The sequence below is a fragment of the Salmo trutta genome, chromosome 26, assembly GCF_901001165.1.
Source record: "Salmo trutta chromosome 26, fSalTru1.1, whole genome shotgun sequence".
Taxonomy (NCBI): domain Eukaryota; kingdom Metazoa; phylum Chordata; class Actinopteri; order Salmoniformes; family Salmonidae; genus Salmo; species Salmo trutta.
In genome coordinates, this window is record NC_042982.1 from 45,982,925 (window position 1) to 46,000,424 (window position 17,500).

The 17,500-nt window shown below is 45.7% G+C and overlaps 1 protein-coding gene across 1 annotated transcript in view; it reads right to left on the reverse strand.

The window, feature by feature from the left end:
- The window catches only part of tenm4 (teneurin transmembrane protein 4), a gene marked incomplete at its 5' end in the record, with an annotated part of 264,411 nt that overhangs the window by 37,820 nt on the left and 209,091 nt on the right, over positions 1-17,500 (reverse strand). The window contains 2 exon segments of the mRNA XM_029716129.1: positions 680-915; positions 11,838-12,010. Of these exon segments, the coding sequence (XP_029571989.1) occupies positions 680-915; positions 11,838-12,010 (409 nt within the window).

Here is a 17,500-nt window from a genome sequence, read left to right on the forward strand (position 1 = left end):
GAGAGAGAGAGGGAGAGAAGGAGTGGTTGATACAGTCTGGTAAGGATGAGTCAAAGTCACCCAGGTCAGATACATACAAGAAACCGACACACAATGTGAATCCATCACACTGCAGCCATGCTCCGTTGACCCCCAGTGCCAGGTCAGATACATACAAGAAACCGACACACAATGTGAATCCATCCCACTGCAGCCATGCTCCGTTGACCCCCAGTGCCAGGTCAGATACATACAAGAAACCGACACACAATGTGAATCCATCCCACTGCAGCCATGCTCCGTTGACCCCCAGTGCCAGGTCAGATACATACAAGAAACCGACACACAATGTGAATCCATCACACTGCAGCCATGCTCCGTTGACCCCCAGTGCCAGGTCAGATACATACAAGAAACCGACACACAATGTGAATCCATCACACTACAGACTGATGTCAATTTAGAGAGCTGCGTATTTCATAGCATTTCACTGTACTGTTCACACCTGCTGTATACTGTGCACATGACAAATAAATGTTGATTTGCTCCTAGATACAGCCCTGGTTAAGACACATGACTCCCACACCCAGGAAACCTGTGGTTTCCTTTCTCATCTCAGAGATACCAATATAGGTAGGAGAACACATGCAGTACTATCCAACAAGAACCTTTATTAAGTAACTCTAAACACGGTCCTTACCCTGAGTCGTCGTCCGTACACGGTCACCTGTCCTCGGGCCTGCTCCTTACGCTGCCGCCACTCTACCAGGTTCAGACCGTTGTCGATGGCCAGGGTTACATTCCTCTTGCTGACCGTGGGGTTGACCGTCCCGGCCAGCAGGTGGGGCTCCGTGTGCAGGGACACCTCCATACCGTTGGCCAGCACCAGACGCAGAGAGCCGTCCAGACCGATGTAGTAACTGTTCCTCACTTGGTCTGGAGAGAAGAGAGGACAGAGGAGAGAGGACAGAGGAGAGAGGACAGAGGAGAGAGGACAGAGGACAGAGCTGGATGTGGAGACCAAAATCAACTGGTTTTGTCTAAACAATTCAGAAAGGGGTTACACTATGAACCCAGCTCTCTAAAGTTCCCACCTTACTCCACCTAGACAGTATTCACACCTCTGTAGGTCACTCAGGAAGTAGAGTCCAACAACACCTCTGTAGGTCACTCAGGAAGTAGAGTCCTATAACACCTCTGTAGGTCACTCAGGAAGTAGAGTCCAACAACACCTCTGTAGGTCACTCAGGAAGTAGAGTCCTATAACACCTCTGTAGGTCACTCAGGAAGTAGAGTCCTATAACACCTCTGTAGGTCACTCAGGCTAAGAGGAGACGTTAGTGAAGAATATACAGTGCCACCGGAAAGTATTCAGACTCCTTCACTTTTTCCACATTTTGTTACGTTACAGCCTTATTCTAAAATGGATTCAATTGTTTATTTCCCCTCATCAATCTACACACAATACCCATTAATGACAATACATTTTTGCTAATGTTTAAAAATTAAAAACTGAAATATCACATTTACGTAAGTATTCAGACCCTTTACTCAGTACTTTGTTTCCTGTTTCCGGTTTCCTGTTTCCGGTCACAACTTGCAGACTTGTTTACGCTGTTGTGCGTTTTTGTTGCCGTTTTTACTTTGCTACCTGACGGTTTTTACTTTTTCATTACCGTATATTTTTACTTTTTCCCTCACTCAACTTTTTTTTTCATTCAACTTTCCTACCCCGGAGGTTTTATCTGGACATGGTTCGTCAGGACTTCAAACAGCCGAAGCTAAGTAACATTAACATGATGCCTTCTAATTGCAGTCGTTGTACTCATAATATACAGGAGAACGATCGCCTTACGGCGAGGATAGCTGTGCTGCAAGCCCAGCTTCAGACGCAATCGTTAGGCAAGGGTAATTTCAGTGTAGGAAAGGATGAAACAGCGTCTGTGCCACCAGCAAGTACAGATAGTAACGTTAGTATAAACCCCCTCGCACGGTCCCCGCAGCCGGACATCTTTCTCATGGCTTCTGGAGGGAAACGCTGTAGGAATGCTCAACCGGTGTCGCTTATTCAGCCGACAGAAACTTTCAACCGGTTCTCCCCATTAAGCGAGTCGGAGTCGGAGGCCGAGACTTCTCTGGTCTCTGCTCCTCCCGTTGTGGGGTCTGAGACGCCGACGGCTCCCACCATTAGCTCTGACAAATTGAAAACCCTAGTCATTGGCGACTCCATTACCCGCAGTATTAGACTTAAAACTAATCATCCAGCGATCATACACTGTTTACCAGGGGGCAGGGCTACCGACGTTAAGGCTAATCTAAAGACGGTGCTGGCTAAAGCTAAAACTGGCGAGTGTAGAGAGTATAGAGATATTGTTATCCACGTCGGCACCAACGATGTTAGGATGAAACAGTCAGAGGTCACCAAGCGCAATATAGCTTCAGCGTGTAAATCAGCTAGAAAGATGTGTCGGCATCGAGTAATTGTCTCTGGCCCCCTCCCAGTTAGGGGGAGTGATGAGCTCTACAGCAGAGTCTCACAACTCAATCGCTGGATGAAAACTGTTTTCTGCCCCTCCCAAAAGATAGAATTTGTAGATAACTGGCCCTCTTTCTGGGATTCACCCACAAACAGGACCAAGCCTGGCCTGCTGAGGAGTGACGGACTCCATCCTAGCTGGAGGGGTGCTCTCATCTTATCTACGAACATAGACAGGGCTCTAACTCCTCTAGCTCCACAATGAAATAGGGTGCAGGCCAGGCAACAGGCTGTTAGCCAGCCTGCCAGCTTAGTGGAGTCTGCCACGAGCACAGTTAGCGTAGTCAGCTCAGCTTTCCCCATTGAGACCGTGTCTGTGCCTCGATCTTGGTTGGGCAAAATTAAAAATGGCGGTGTTCGCTTCAGTAATCTTACTAGTATAAAGACCTCCTCCATTCCTGCCATTATTGAAAGAGATTGTGATCCTTCACATCTCAAAATTGGGTTACTTAATGTTAGATCCCTCACTTCCAAGGCAGTTATAGTCAATGAACTAATCACTGATCATAATCTTGATGTGATTGGCCTGACTGAAACATGGCTTAAGCCTGATGAATTTACTGTGTTAAATGAGGCCTCACCCCCTGGTTACACTAGTGACCAAACCCCCCGTGCATCCGGCAAAGGCGGAGGTGTTGCTAACATTTACGATAGCAAATTTCAATTTACAAAAAAAAAAACAATGACGTTTTCGTCTTTTGAGCTTCTAGTCATGAAATCTATGCAGCCTACTCAATCACTTTTTATAGCTACTGTTTACAGGCCTCCTGGGCCATATGCAGTGTTCCTTACTGAGTTCCCTGAATTCCTATCGGATCTTGTAGTCATAGCAGATAATATTCTAATTTTTGGTGACTTTAACATTCACATGGAAAAGTCCACAGACCCACTCCAAAAGGCTTTCGGAGCCATCATCGACTCAGTGGGTTTTGTCCAACATGTCTCTGGACCTACTCACTGCCACAGTCATACTCTGGACCTAGTTTTGTCCCATGGAATAAATGTTGTGGATCTTAATGTTTTTCCTCATAATCCTGGATTATCGGACCACCATTTTATTGCGTTTACAATTGCGACAAATAATCTGCTCAGACCCCAACCAAGGAAGATTAAAAGTCGTGCTATAAATTCTCAGACAACCCAAAGATTCCTTGATGCCCTTCCAGACTCCCTCTGCCTACCCAAGGACGTCAGAGGACAAGAATCAGTTAACCACCTAACCGAGGAACTCAATTCAACCTTGCGCAATACCCTAGATGCAGTTGCACCCCTAAAAATTAAAAACATCTGTCATAAGAAACTAGCTCCCTGGTATACAGAAAATACACGAGCTCTGAAGCAAGCTTCCAGAAAATTGGAACGGAAATGGCGCCACACTAAACTGGAAGTCTTCCGACTAGCTTGGAAAGACAGTACCGTGCAGTATCGAAGAGCCCTCACTGCTGCACGATCATCCTATTTTTCCAACTTAATTGAGGAAAATAAGAACAATCCGAAATTTCTTTTTGACACTGTCGCAAAGCTAACTAAAAAGCAGCATTCGCAAATGGAGGATGGCTTTCACTTCAGCAGTAATAAATTTATGAACTTTTTGAGGAAAAGATCATGATCATTAGAAAGCAAATTACGGACTCCTCTTTAAATCTGGGTATTCCTCCAGGGCTTCATTGTCCAGAGTCTGCACAACTCTGCCAGGACCTTGGCTCAAGGGAGATACTAAAGTGTTTTAGTACTATATCTCTTGACACAATGATGAAAATAATCATGGCCTCCAAACCCTCAAGCTGCATACTGGACCCTATTCCAACTAAACTACTGAAAGAGCTGCTTCCTGTGCTTGGCCCTCCTATGTTGAACATAATAAACGGCTCTCTATCCACCGGATGTGTACCAAGCTCACTAAAAGTGGCAGTAATAAAGCCTCTCTTGAAAAAGCCGAATCTTGACCCAGAAATTATAAAAAACTATCGGCCTATATCGAATCTTCCATTCCTCTCAAAAATTTTAGAAAAAGTTGTTGCGCAGCAACTCACTGCCTTCCTGAAGACAAACAATGTATACGAAACGCTTCAGTCTGGTTTTAGACCCCATCATAGCACTGAGACTGCACTTGTGAAGGTGGTAAATGACCTTTTAATGACGTCAGACCGAGGCTCTGCATCTGTCCTCATGCTCCTAGATCTTAGTGCCGCTTTTGATACCATCGATCACCACATTCTTTTGGAGAGATTGGAAACCCAAATTGGTCTACATGGACAAGTTCTGGCCTGGTTTAGATCTTATCTGTCGGAAAGATATCAGTTTGTCTCTGTGAATGGTTCGTCCTCTGACAAATCAATTGTAAATTTCGGTGTTCCTCAAGGTTCCGTTCTAGGACCACTATTGTTTTCACTATATATTTTACCTCTTGGGGATGTCATTCGAAAACATAATGTTAAATTTCACTGCTATGCGGACGACACACAGCTGTACATTTCAATGAAACATGGTGAAGCCCCAAAATTGCTCTCGCTAGAAGCCTGTGTTTCAGACATAAGGAAGTGGATGGCTGCAAATTTTCTACTTTTAAACTCGGACAAAACAGAGATGCTTGTCCTAGGTCCCAAGAAACAAAGAGATCTTCTGTTGAATCTGACAATTAATCTGGATGGTTGTACAGTCGTCTCAAATAAAACTGTGAAGGACCTCGGCGTTACTCTGGACCCTGATCTCTCTTTTGAAGAACATATCAAGACTGCTTCAAGGACAGCTTTTTTCCATCTACGTAACATTGCAAAAATCAGAAACTTTCTGTCCAAAAATGACGCAGAAAAATTAATCCATGCTTTTGTTACTTCTAGGCTCGACTACTGCAATGCTCTACTTTCCGGCTACCCGGATAAAGCACTAAACAAACTTCAGTTAGTGCTAAATACGGCTGCTAGAATCCTGACTAGAACCAAAAAATTTGATCATATTACTCCAGTGCTAGCTTCCCTACACTGGCTTCCTGTTAAGGCAAGGGCTGATTTCAAGGTTTTACTGCTAACCTACAAAGCATTACATGGGCTTGCTCCTACCTATCTTTCCGATTTGGTCCTGCCGTACATACCTACACGTACGCTACGGTCACAAGACGCAGGCCTCCTAATTGTCCCTAGAATTTCTAAGCAAACGGCTGGAGGTAGGGCTTTCTCCTATAGAGCTCCATTTTTATGGAATGGTCTGCCTACCCATGTGAGAGACGCAGACTCAGTCTCAACCTTTAAGTCTTTACTGAAGACTTATCTCTTCAGTAGGTCCTATGATTAAGTATAGTCTGGCCCAGGAGTGTGAAGGTGAACGGAAAGGCTGGAGCAACGAACCGCCCTTGCTGTCTCTGCCTTGTCGGTTCCCCTCTTCCCACTGGGATTCTCTGCCTCTAACCCTTTTACAGGGGCTGAGTCACTGACTTACTGGTGTTCTTCCATGCCGTCCATGGGAGGGGTGCGTCACTTGAGTAGGTTGAACCACTGACGTGGTCTTCCTGTCTGGGTTGGCGCCCCCCCCTTGGGTTGTGCCGTGGCGGACATCTTTGTGGGCTATACTCGGCCTTGTCTTCGGACGGTAAGTTGGTGGTTGTAGATATCCCTCTAGTGGTGTGGGGGCTGTGCTTTGGCAAAGTGGGTGGGGTTATATCCTGCCTGTTTGGCCCTGTCCGGGGGTATCATCGGATGGGGCCACAGTGTCTTCTGATCCCTCCTGTCTCAGCCTCCAGTATTTATGCTGCAGTAGTTTATGTGTCGGGGGGCTAGGGTCAGTCTGTTACATCTGGAGTATTCTCTTGTCTTATCCGGTGTCCTGTGTGAATGTAAATATGCTCTCTCTAATTCTCTCTTTCTTTCTTTCTTTCTCTCGGAGGACCTGAGCCCTAGGACTACCTGGCATGATGACTCCTTGCTGTCCCCAGTCCACCTGGCCATGCTGCTGCTCCAGTTTCAACTGTTCTGCCTGCAGCTACGGAACCCTGACCTGTTCACCGGACGTGCTTGTTGCACCCTCGACAATTACTATGATTATTATTATTTGACCATGCTGGTCATTTACGAACATTTTAACATCTTGACCATGTTCTGTTATAATATCCACCCGGCACAGCCAGAAGAGGACTGGCCACCCCTCATAGCCTGGTTCCTCTCTAGGTTTCTTCCTAGGTTTTTGGCCTTTCTCAGGAGTTTTTCCTAGGGAGTTTTTCCCAGCCACCGTGCTTCTTTCACATGCATTGCTTGCTGTTTGGGGTTTTAGGCTGGGTTTCTGTACAGCACTTTGAGATTTCAGCTGATGTACGAAGGGCTATATAAATAAATTTGATTTGATTTGATTTGATTTGATTTACTTTGTTGAAGCACCTTTGGCAGTGATTACAGCCTTTAGTCTTCTTGGGTACGACGATACAAGCTTGGCACACCTGTATTTGGGGAGTTTCTCCCATTTTTCTCTGCAGATCCTCTCAAGCTCTGTCAGGTTGGATGGGGAGCGTCGCCGCACAGCTATTTTCAGGTCTCTCCAGAGATGTTTGATCGGGTTCAAGTCTGGGCTCTGGCTGGGCCACTCAAGGACATTCAGAGACTTGTCCCGAAGCCACTCCTGCGTTGCCTTGGCTGTGTGCTTAGGGTCGTTGTCCTGTTGGAAGGTGAACCTTTGCCCCGGTCCTGAGCGCTCTGGAGCAGGTTTTCATCGAGGATCTTTCTGTACTTTGCTATGTTCATCTTTCCCTCGATCCTGACTAGTCTCCCAGTCCCTGCCTCTGATAAACATCCCCACATCATGATGCTACCACCACCATGCTTCACCATAGGGATGGTGCCAGGTTTCCTCCAGACGTGACGCTTTGCATTCAGGCCAAATAGTTCAATCTTGGTTTCATCAGACCAGAGAATCTTGTTACTCATGGTCTGACAGTCTTTAGGTGCCTTTTGGCAAACTCCAAGCGGGCTGTCATGTGCCTTTTACTGAGGAGTGGCTTCCGTCTGGCCACTCTACCATAAAGGCCTGATTGGTGGAGTGCTGCGGAGATGGTTGTCCTTCTGGAAGGTTCTCCCATCTCCACAGAGGAACTCTGGAGTTTTGTCAGAGTGACCATCGGGTTCTTGGTCACCTCCCAGACCAAGGCCCTTCTCTCCCAATTGCTCAGTTTGGCCGGGCGGCCAGCTCTAGGAAGAGTCTTGATGGTTCCAAACTTCTTCCATTTAAGAGTGATGGAGGACAATGTGTTCTTGGGGACCTTCAATGCTGCAGACATTTTTTTGGTACCCTTCAGCAGATCTGTGCCTCGACACAATCCTGTCTCTGAGCTCTACGGACAATTCCTTCGACCTCATGGCTTGGTTGTTGCTCTGACATGTACTTTCAACCATGGGACCTTATATAGACAGGTGTGTGCCTTTCCAAATCATGTCCAATCAATTGAATTTACCACAGGTGGACTCCAATCAAGTTGTAGATGGACCTGAGCTCAATTGTGAGTCTCATATCAAAGGGTCTGAATACTTACAGTATCTCACAAAAGTGAGTACACCCCTCACATTTTTGTAAATATTTGAGTATATCTTTTCATGTGACAACACTGAAGAAATGACACTTTGCTACAATGTAAAGTAGTGAGTGTACAGCTTGTATAACAGTGTAAATTTGCTGTCCCCTCAAAATAACACAACACACCGCTGGCAACAAAAGTGAGTTACACCCCTAAGTGAAAATATCCAAATTATTGGCTGTGTGTTGAGTTATTTTGAGGGGACAGCAAATTTACACTGTTATACAAGCTGTACACTCACTGCTTACATTGTAGCAAAGTGTCATTTCTTCAGTGTTGTCACATGAAAAGATATACTCAAATATTTACAAAAATGTGAGGGGTATACTCACTTTTGTGAGATACTGTAAGTAAATAAGTTATTTCTGTTTTTTATTTGTATTGAAATTGCTGTCTGTCTGTCTGTCTGTCTGTCTGTCTGTCTGTCTGTCTGTCTGTCTGTCTGTCTGTCTGTCTGTCTGTCTGTCTGTCACTCACTCACTCACTCACTCACTCACTCACTCACTCACTCACTCACTCACTCACTCACTCACTCACTCACTCACTCACTCACTCACTCACTGTCCGTCCGTCCGTCCGTCCCTCCCTCCCTCCCTCCCTCCCTCCCTCCCTCCCTCCCTCCCTCCCTCCGTCCGTCCGTCCGTCCCTCCCTCCCTCCCTCCCTCCCTCCCTCCCTCCCTCCCTCTGCCAGCTAGGCTGCAGGAAGTTAAGGTAGTGTGGGAGTAGGTGCTTCACAGCATCATCTAATGCATGCTGAATATTCCGTTGGAGAAATCAGGAATCCGCCGCCGTTCTGATGCTTACAGGAAGGAATGTTGAACACCGGCATTGGTAATCCAATCAAAACACGGCTAAACAGCGGAATAGAGATCACAGCTGAGTTCTGAGCCTTCCCTCGCCAGCCAGGGAGATTTTATCTAACATAATGCAACACTAAATATTTCCTCTTTTTATTCACACTCATCTTGTTAGCTGTCTACTCTGTTTTGGGGAAGCTGGGTAAAACCAGTTGAGGGCTCAGAATAACACGTGATCGCACACATCTCCACAAGCACCACACACACACACACACACACACACACACACACACACACACACACACACACACACACACACACACACACACACACACACACACACACAATAAATAGATAACTAAGAATGCAACAAAGTCAGCACTGTGTGTGTGTGTGTGATTACCCTGTTTTCAATTTTCAAAGCGGACAATAGTGAATTCATTAAGATGACAACTGCTGGCTCAGTGCCTCGTCTCCTGTCTCCTCTCTCAGCAGATGGCCAACGCAAGGTCATCTCAACTAAGCAGTTGCTGACCAGTCAACAACACACAGTAGAGATGTGATGAGAGGTCAACAACAGACAGTAGAGATGTGATAAGAGGTCTGAGATGTGTGTGGACCACTCCAGATGTATATCTGTGTTTCCTCCGATACGGTGGTGCAGCTGGATTCCGGGTTAAGCGGGCGGGTGTTAAGAAGCGCGGTTTGGCGGGTCACGTTTCAGAGGACGCATGACTCAACCTTCGCCTCTCCCGAGCCCGTTGGGGAGTTGCAGCGACGAGACAAGATCGAAACTGGATCGCAATTGGATATCACGATATTGGGAAGAAAATGAGGGTCAAATTACAACAACAAAAAAGTAACAGCGGTTGTTGACCTGTCCACGCGGCGACCTCGGGGTTGTCATCTCTTCTTTAACACAGCACTCTCTGGGAGCTTTGGTATCGATGTGTGTGTGTGTGTGTGTGTGTGTGTGTGTGTGTGTGTGTGTGTGTGTGTGTGTGTGTGTGTGTGTGTGTGTGTGTGTGTGTGTAGGGAGAGTATTTTTAAATCAAACATTTGCGGTGGAAAAATCTTTACAGTCTCTCAGAACGTGAAACGAGGCTGGAGAGTTCAAAGCTATCAATCGGTAATCAATACGCCCCTTGGTCAGCCGCAAAATACGACATTAAAACGCCACAGTACGCAAGGTTAAGTCTCAAATGACACCCTGTTTCCTATATATCCCTACTTTATCCCCTGACCAAGGCCAATAGGGATTAGGGTGCTGTTTGGAACGCACACCGATAAACATTAGAGTTCTTGACCTCAGCCACACCTTCTGTCCAGTTCTGACTGATTGGATTTCCTAAACACAAGCTTTCTCTTCTTGGCTGACAAAACTGTGTTTATGGCTAAAGTTTGGAGACGTAAAATCTATATTTTGCTGCTTTCATACGTGTGAGTGGGAGGTCTGCTCAGAATAGGAGCCAAGCTGAGAGCAGGAACAACAAATCTATTGATTTATTCAAGCCAGGGATGAGCAACTTTGATGAGGGTTGGGGGCCGCAAAAACTGAACTCATCAAAACGTTGCAGTTTTATAAGCAAGTTTACTGCAATGCTACACATTTTGACATGGGGAGGGGAAAATATTTTGCAATTGTATTACTAATTTCATGCAATTCTACACATTTTGCAATGGGGCGGAGAGATTACTACAAGTTTAGATAGCTGGCTAGACTAACTACCAATCTAAAACATGAGTGACTGACAGTGACTGACAGTGACTGACATAACAAGAGATAAAACCGGATGATGCTCTACCACAATACATCCAGGATGAGACCCCAACTGAGTTCCTGAAGACTGGAACAATTATCTGTGGTCCTATAAAAGTTGGGCTGACAGATGTCCATCCCTGATCTAAACATAATGATAAATCAACAACAGGATCCTAAATCAACCTGTACCGAAGACACATCCTCATCATCATCATCAACCTGTACCGAAGACACATCCTCATCCTCATCATCATCATCATCCTGTACCGAAGACACATCCTCATCCTCATCATTATCATCCTCATTCTCATCATCATCATCATCCTCATCATCATCATCATCCTGTACTGAAGACACATCCTCATCATCATCCTCATCATCATCCTCATCATCATCATCATCCTCATCCTCATCATCATCATCATCCTGTACTGAAGACACATCCTCATCCTCATCATCATCCTCATCCTCATCATCATCATCATCCTGTACCGAAGACACATCCTCATCATCATCCTCATCATCATCCTCATCCTCATCATCATCATCAACCTGTACTGAAGACACATCCTCATCCTCATCATCATCATCATCCTCATCCTCATCATCATCATCAACCTGTACTGAAGACACATCCTCATCCTCATCATCATCCTCATCCTCATCCTCATCATCATCCTCATCATCATCATCATCATCATCCTCATCATCCTCATCCTCATCATCATCCTCATCCTCATCATCATCATCATCCTGAACTGAAGACACATCCTCATCCTCATCATCATCATCCTCATTCTCATCATCATCATCATCCTCATCATCATCATCATCATGTACTGAAGACACATCCTCATCCTCATCATCATCATCATCCTCATCATCCTGAACTGAAGACACATCAAAGTAAAGAAATAGTGCAGTCTAAGTCATTTCCTACTTTTGGTCACATGGTCAGGAACATGTAATACTGTAAGCCTAGCTGTGTATAAAGAACTATTCTGTTAACAAAACAAATTTGACAAATGACTATCATTGAAATATATTGATGGAGAGTACAGAATATTCCTCCATTTTGTTTCCCCCCTCTCTCACAGTAAATTGTGACCGTAAACTCTTATAGCTGAGACAACACATCCCCGTTTCTTCAGTACAACGTTTTCATTTTCATTCCAATAAAGTTTAATTAAACAGAAACGGTTAACTCACCTTGCATGAGCATGTAGAAGGTTCCCGAGGCAGACAGGTTGGTGGTGATGGTAATGCCCTCCTTGCTGGAGCCCTCTGCCTGAACGCTGACGGAGCTGTCTGTGTCGGTACGGTAGCTACTAACCCGGCCAGTAGGATAGGTCACATTGGTCAGACGGCCATAGCTGTCATACCTGAGGACAGAAGAGACGGTAGAACAGAATAGTCCTTAGTAAGGCAGGTCAGACAGGAGGACATTACAGTGGTAGGATAGACAGTCCTCTACACATAACAGTGGTAGGATAGACAGTCCTCTACACATAACAGTGGTAGGATAGACAGTCCTCTACACATAACAGTGGTAGGATAGACAGTCCTCTCTCTATAACAGTGGTAGGATAGACAGTCCTCTCTCTATAGCAGTGGTAGGATAGACAGTCCTCTACACATAACAGTGGTAGGATAGACAGTCCTCTCTCTATAACAGTGGTAGGATAGACAGTCCTCTCTCTATAACAGTGGTAGGAAAGACAGTCCTCTACACATAACAGTGGTAGGATAGACAGTCCTCTACACATAACAGTGGTAGGATCGACAGTCCTCTACACATAACAGTGGTAGGATAGACAGTCCTCTCTCTATAACAGTGGTAGGATAGACAGTCCTCTACACATAACAGTGGTAGGATAGACAGTCCTCTCTATATAACAGTGGTAGGATAGACACTCCTCTACACATAACAGTGGTAGGATAGACAGTCCTCTACACATTACAGTGGTAGGATAGACAGTCCTCTCTATATAACAGTGGTAGGATAGACAGTCCTCTCTATAACAGTGGTAGGATAGACAGTCCTCTCTATAACAGTGGTAGGATAGACAGTCCTCTCTATATAACAGTGGTAGGATAGACAGTCCTCTCAACATTACAGTGGTAGGATAGACAGTCCTCTCTATATAACAGTGGTAGGATAGACAGTCCTCTCTCTATAACAGTGGTAGGATAGACAGTCCTCTACACATAACAGTGGTAGGATAGACAGTCCTCTACACATAACAGTGGTAGGATAGACAGTCCTCTACACATAACAGTGGTAGGATAGACAGTCCTCTCTATATAACAGTGGTAGGATAGACAGTCCTCTCTATATAACAGTGGTAGGATAGACAGTCCTCTACACATAACAGTGGTAGGATAGACAGTCCTCTCTCTATAACAGTGGTAGGATAGACAGTCCTCTCTCTATAACAGTGGTAGGATAGACAGTCCTCTCTCTATAACAGTGGTAGGATAGACAGTCCTCTCTCTATAACAGTGGTAGGATAGACAGTCCTCTCAACATAACAGTGGTAGGATAGACAGTCCTCTACACATAACAGTGGTAGGATAGACAGTCCTCTCAACATAACAGTGGTAGGATAGACAGTCCTCTACACATAACAGTGGTAGGATAGACAGTCCTCTACACATAACAGTGGTAGGATAGACAGTCCTCTACACATAACAGTGGTAGGATAGACAGTCCTCTCAACATAACAGTGGTAGGATAGACAGTCCTCTCTTCATCAGAGTGGTAGGATAGACAGTCCTCTACACATAACAGTGGTAGGATAGACAGTCCTCTCAACATAACAGTGGTAGGATAGACAGTCCTCTCTCTATAACAGTGGTAGGATAGACAGTCCTCTCAACATAACAGTGGTAGGATAGACAGTCCTCTACACATAACAGTGGTAGGATAGACAGTCCTCTCAACATAACAGTGGTAGGATAGACAGTCCTCTCTCTATAACAGTGGTAGGATAGACAGTCCTCTACACATAACAGTGGTAGGATAGACAGTCCTCTCAACATAACAGTGGTAGGATAGACAGTCCTCTACACATAACAGTGGTAGGATAGACAGTCCTCTCTTCATCAGAGTGGTAGGATAGACAGTCCTCTACACATAACAGTGGTAGGATAGACAGTCCTCTCTATAACAGTGGTAGGATAGACAGTCCTCTACACATAACAGTGGTAGGATAGACAGTCCTCTCTCTATAACAGTGGTAGGATAGACAGTCCTCTCTATATAACAGTGGTAGGATAGACAGTCCTCTCTCTATAACAGTGGTAGGATAGACAGTCCTCTCTCTATAACAGTGATGTTTCTGGAGGAAACAAGCAGGGAAACAGAGAGAATGTGAGTGTGTAATATTCCACTCGCTGCAGCAAGGTGAGAAATCACACACCTTTTTCTTCACTTTTAGACAGGAGTTTATTATCTTAAGAGATTAGGGATATAAATGTAATCTCATTACATTACAGTCTATGAAATATGAGCGCAGAGTGATTCACACACACGCACACGCACACACACACGCATGCACAAACACACACACATGCACACACGCACACACACACACGCGTGCACACACACACACGTGTGCACACACACACACACGCATGCACAAACACACACACACATGCACACACACACACACGCATGCACACACACACACGTGCACACACACACACACACAGAGTCACAACGTTAGTTTCCCCGCTTTGCAAATCAGTGGGTTCGTCATGAACAGAGAGAACAGGAGTGGTCGGACGACCTCATTGGTCCCCGAGTGGCAGGTTGGAGCCCATCAGCATGGAATAACTAAAACATCTCTCAGCTTGTCAGTCAGTCAGTCCTCCACAACGTTAGAGGGAATGAATGGTACATTACTGAGAATGAGGACGATTATCTGCTGCTGTGAATACAGATGGGAGACTGGGGATGAGGATGTTTATCTGCGGTGGTGAATACAGATGGGAGACGGGATGAGGTCGTTTATCTGCTGCTGTGAATACAGATGGGAGACGGGATGAGGACGTTTATCTGCGGCGGTGGTGAATACAGATGGGAGACGGGATGAGGATGTTTATCTGCTGCTGTGAATACAGATGGGAGACGGGATGAGGATGTTTATCTGCTGCTGTGAATACAGATGGGAGACGGGATGAGGATGTTTATCTGCGGCGGTGGTGAATACAGATGGGAGACTGGGGATGAGGACGTTTATCTGTGGTGGTGAATACAGATGGGAGAGCAGAGTACTACTTGGTGTTGAGGACGTTTACCTGTGTCCCAAATAGCACCCTATTCCCTACTTAGTGCAATACTTTTCACCAGGGCCTGTAGAGCTCTGGTCAAAAGTAGTGCACTATTTAGAGAATAGGGTGCTATTTGGGACACAGACAGTGTTTTGTTGCCTGCTGTAATAACTAACATAGCACAGGTTAATAAATAAGATTAACAGGGAACAGTTCTATGGTTCCCTCAGCACTTCCACGGCTGATATCAAATATCCCACATGGAAAAGGAGAGTGGGAGAGAAATCATATCCTTCAGATAAATGAAGACTCGTGGAGATTGAGATTCTGGGGTGATAATGATTAATCAACACTCGTACTCAACACTAGGGTTACATAGGGAGTAGTGAACACTCTAGGGTTACATAGGGAGTACTGAACACTCTGGGGTTACATAGGGAGTACTGAACACTCTGGTGTTACAGAGTACTGAACACTCTAGGGTTACATAGGGAGTACTGAACACTCTAGGGTTACATAGGGAGTACTGAACACTCTGGGGTTACAGAGTACTGAACACTCTAGGGTTACATAGGGAGTACTGAACACTCTGGGTTACAGAGTACTGAACACTCTGGGGTTACAGAGTACTGAACACTCTAGGGTTACATAGGGAGTACTGAACACTCTGGGTTACAGAGTACTGAACACTCTGGGGTTACAGAGTACTGAACACTCTGGGGTTACATAGGGAGTACTGAACACTCTAGGGTTACATAGGGAGTACTGAACACTCTGGGGTTACATAGGGAGTACTGAACACTCTAGGGTTACATAGGGAGTACTGAACACTCTGGGGTTACATAGGGAGTACTGAACACTCTAGGGTTACAGAGTACTGAACACTCTGGGGTTACAGAGTACTGAACACTCTAGGGTTACATAGTACTGAACACTCTGGGGTTACACACAGAGTACTGAACACTCTGGGGTTACATAGGGAGTAGTGAACACTCTAGGGTTACATAGGGAGTAGTGAACACTCTAGGGTTACATAGGGAGTACTGAACACTCTGGGGTTACATAGGGAGTACTGAACACTCTAGGGTTACATAGGGAGTACTGAACACTCTGGGGTTACAGAGTACTGAACACTCTAGGGTTACATAGGGAGTACTGAACACTCTGGGTTACAGAGTACTGAACACTCTGGGGTTACAGAGTACTGAACACTCTGGGGTTACATAGGGAGTACTGAACACTCTGGGGTTACATAGGGAGTACTGAACACTCTGGGGTTACATAGGGAGTACTGAACACTCTGGGGTTACAGAGTACTGAACACTCTGGGGTTACATAGGGAGTACTGAACACTCTGGGGTTACATAGGGAGTACTGAACACTCTAGGGTTACATAGGGAGTACTGAACACTCTGGGGTTACACACAGAGTACTGAACACTCTAGGGTTACATAGGGAGTACTGAACACTCTGGGGTTACAGAGTACTGAACACTCTAGGGTTACAGAGTACTGAACACTCTAGGGTTACATAGGGAGTACTGAACACTCTGGGGTTACACACAGAGTACTGAACACTCTAGGGTTACATAGGGAGTACTGAACACTCTAGGGTTACATAGGGAGTACTGAACACTCTGGGGTTACATAGGGAGTACTGAACACTCTGGGGTTACATAGGGAGTACTGAACACTCTAGGGTTACATAGGGAGTACTGAACACTCTGGGGTTACATAGGGAGTACTGAACACTCTAGGGTTACATAGGGAGTACTGAACACTCTGGGGTTACATAGGGAGTACTGAACACTCTGGGGTTACATAGGGAGTACTGAACACTCTAGGGTTACATAGGGAGTACTGAACACTCTGGGGTTACATAGGGAGTACTGAACACTCTAGGGTTACATAGGGAGTACTGAACACTCTGGGGTTACATAGGGAGTACTGAACACTCTGGGGTTACATAGGGAGTACTGAACACTCTAGGGTTACATAGGGAGTACTGAACACTCTGGGGTTACATAGGGAGTACTGAACACTCTGGGGTTACATAGGGAGTACTGAACACTCTGGGGTTACATAGGGAGTACTGAACACTCTAGGGTTACAGAGTACTGAACACTCTAGGGTTACATAGGGAGTACTGAACACTCTGGGGTTACATAGGGAGTACTGAACACTCTGGGGTTACATAGGGAGTACTGAACACTCTAGCTGGTTGTCTGATCTCTGCTGTTATCTGCACTATAAAGGGGTACGGTGTCATTTGAGACACACATATCTCTCTCCTGTCAATTACAGGGTTGAAGCCAGAAACACTAGTCAATGAGCCAGTAGGTCCACTTCTCTGGTCTCACTAGTGGGCCAGTAGGTCCACTTCTCTGGTCTCACCACTGGGCCAGTAGGTCCACTTCTCTGGTCTCACCACTGGGCCAGTAGGTCCACTTCTCTGGTCTCACCACTGAGCCAGTAGGTCCACTTCTCTGGTCTCACCACTGGGCCAGTAGGTCCACTTCTCTGGTCTCACTACTGGGCCAGTAGGTCCACTTCTCTGGTCTCACCACTGGGCCAGTAGGTCCACTTCTCTGGTCTCAC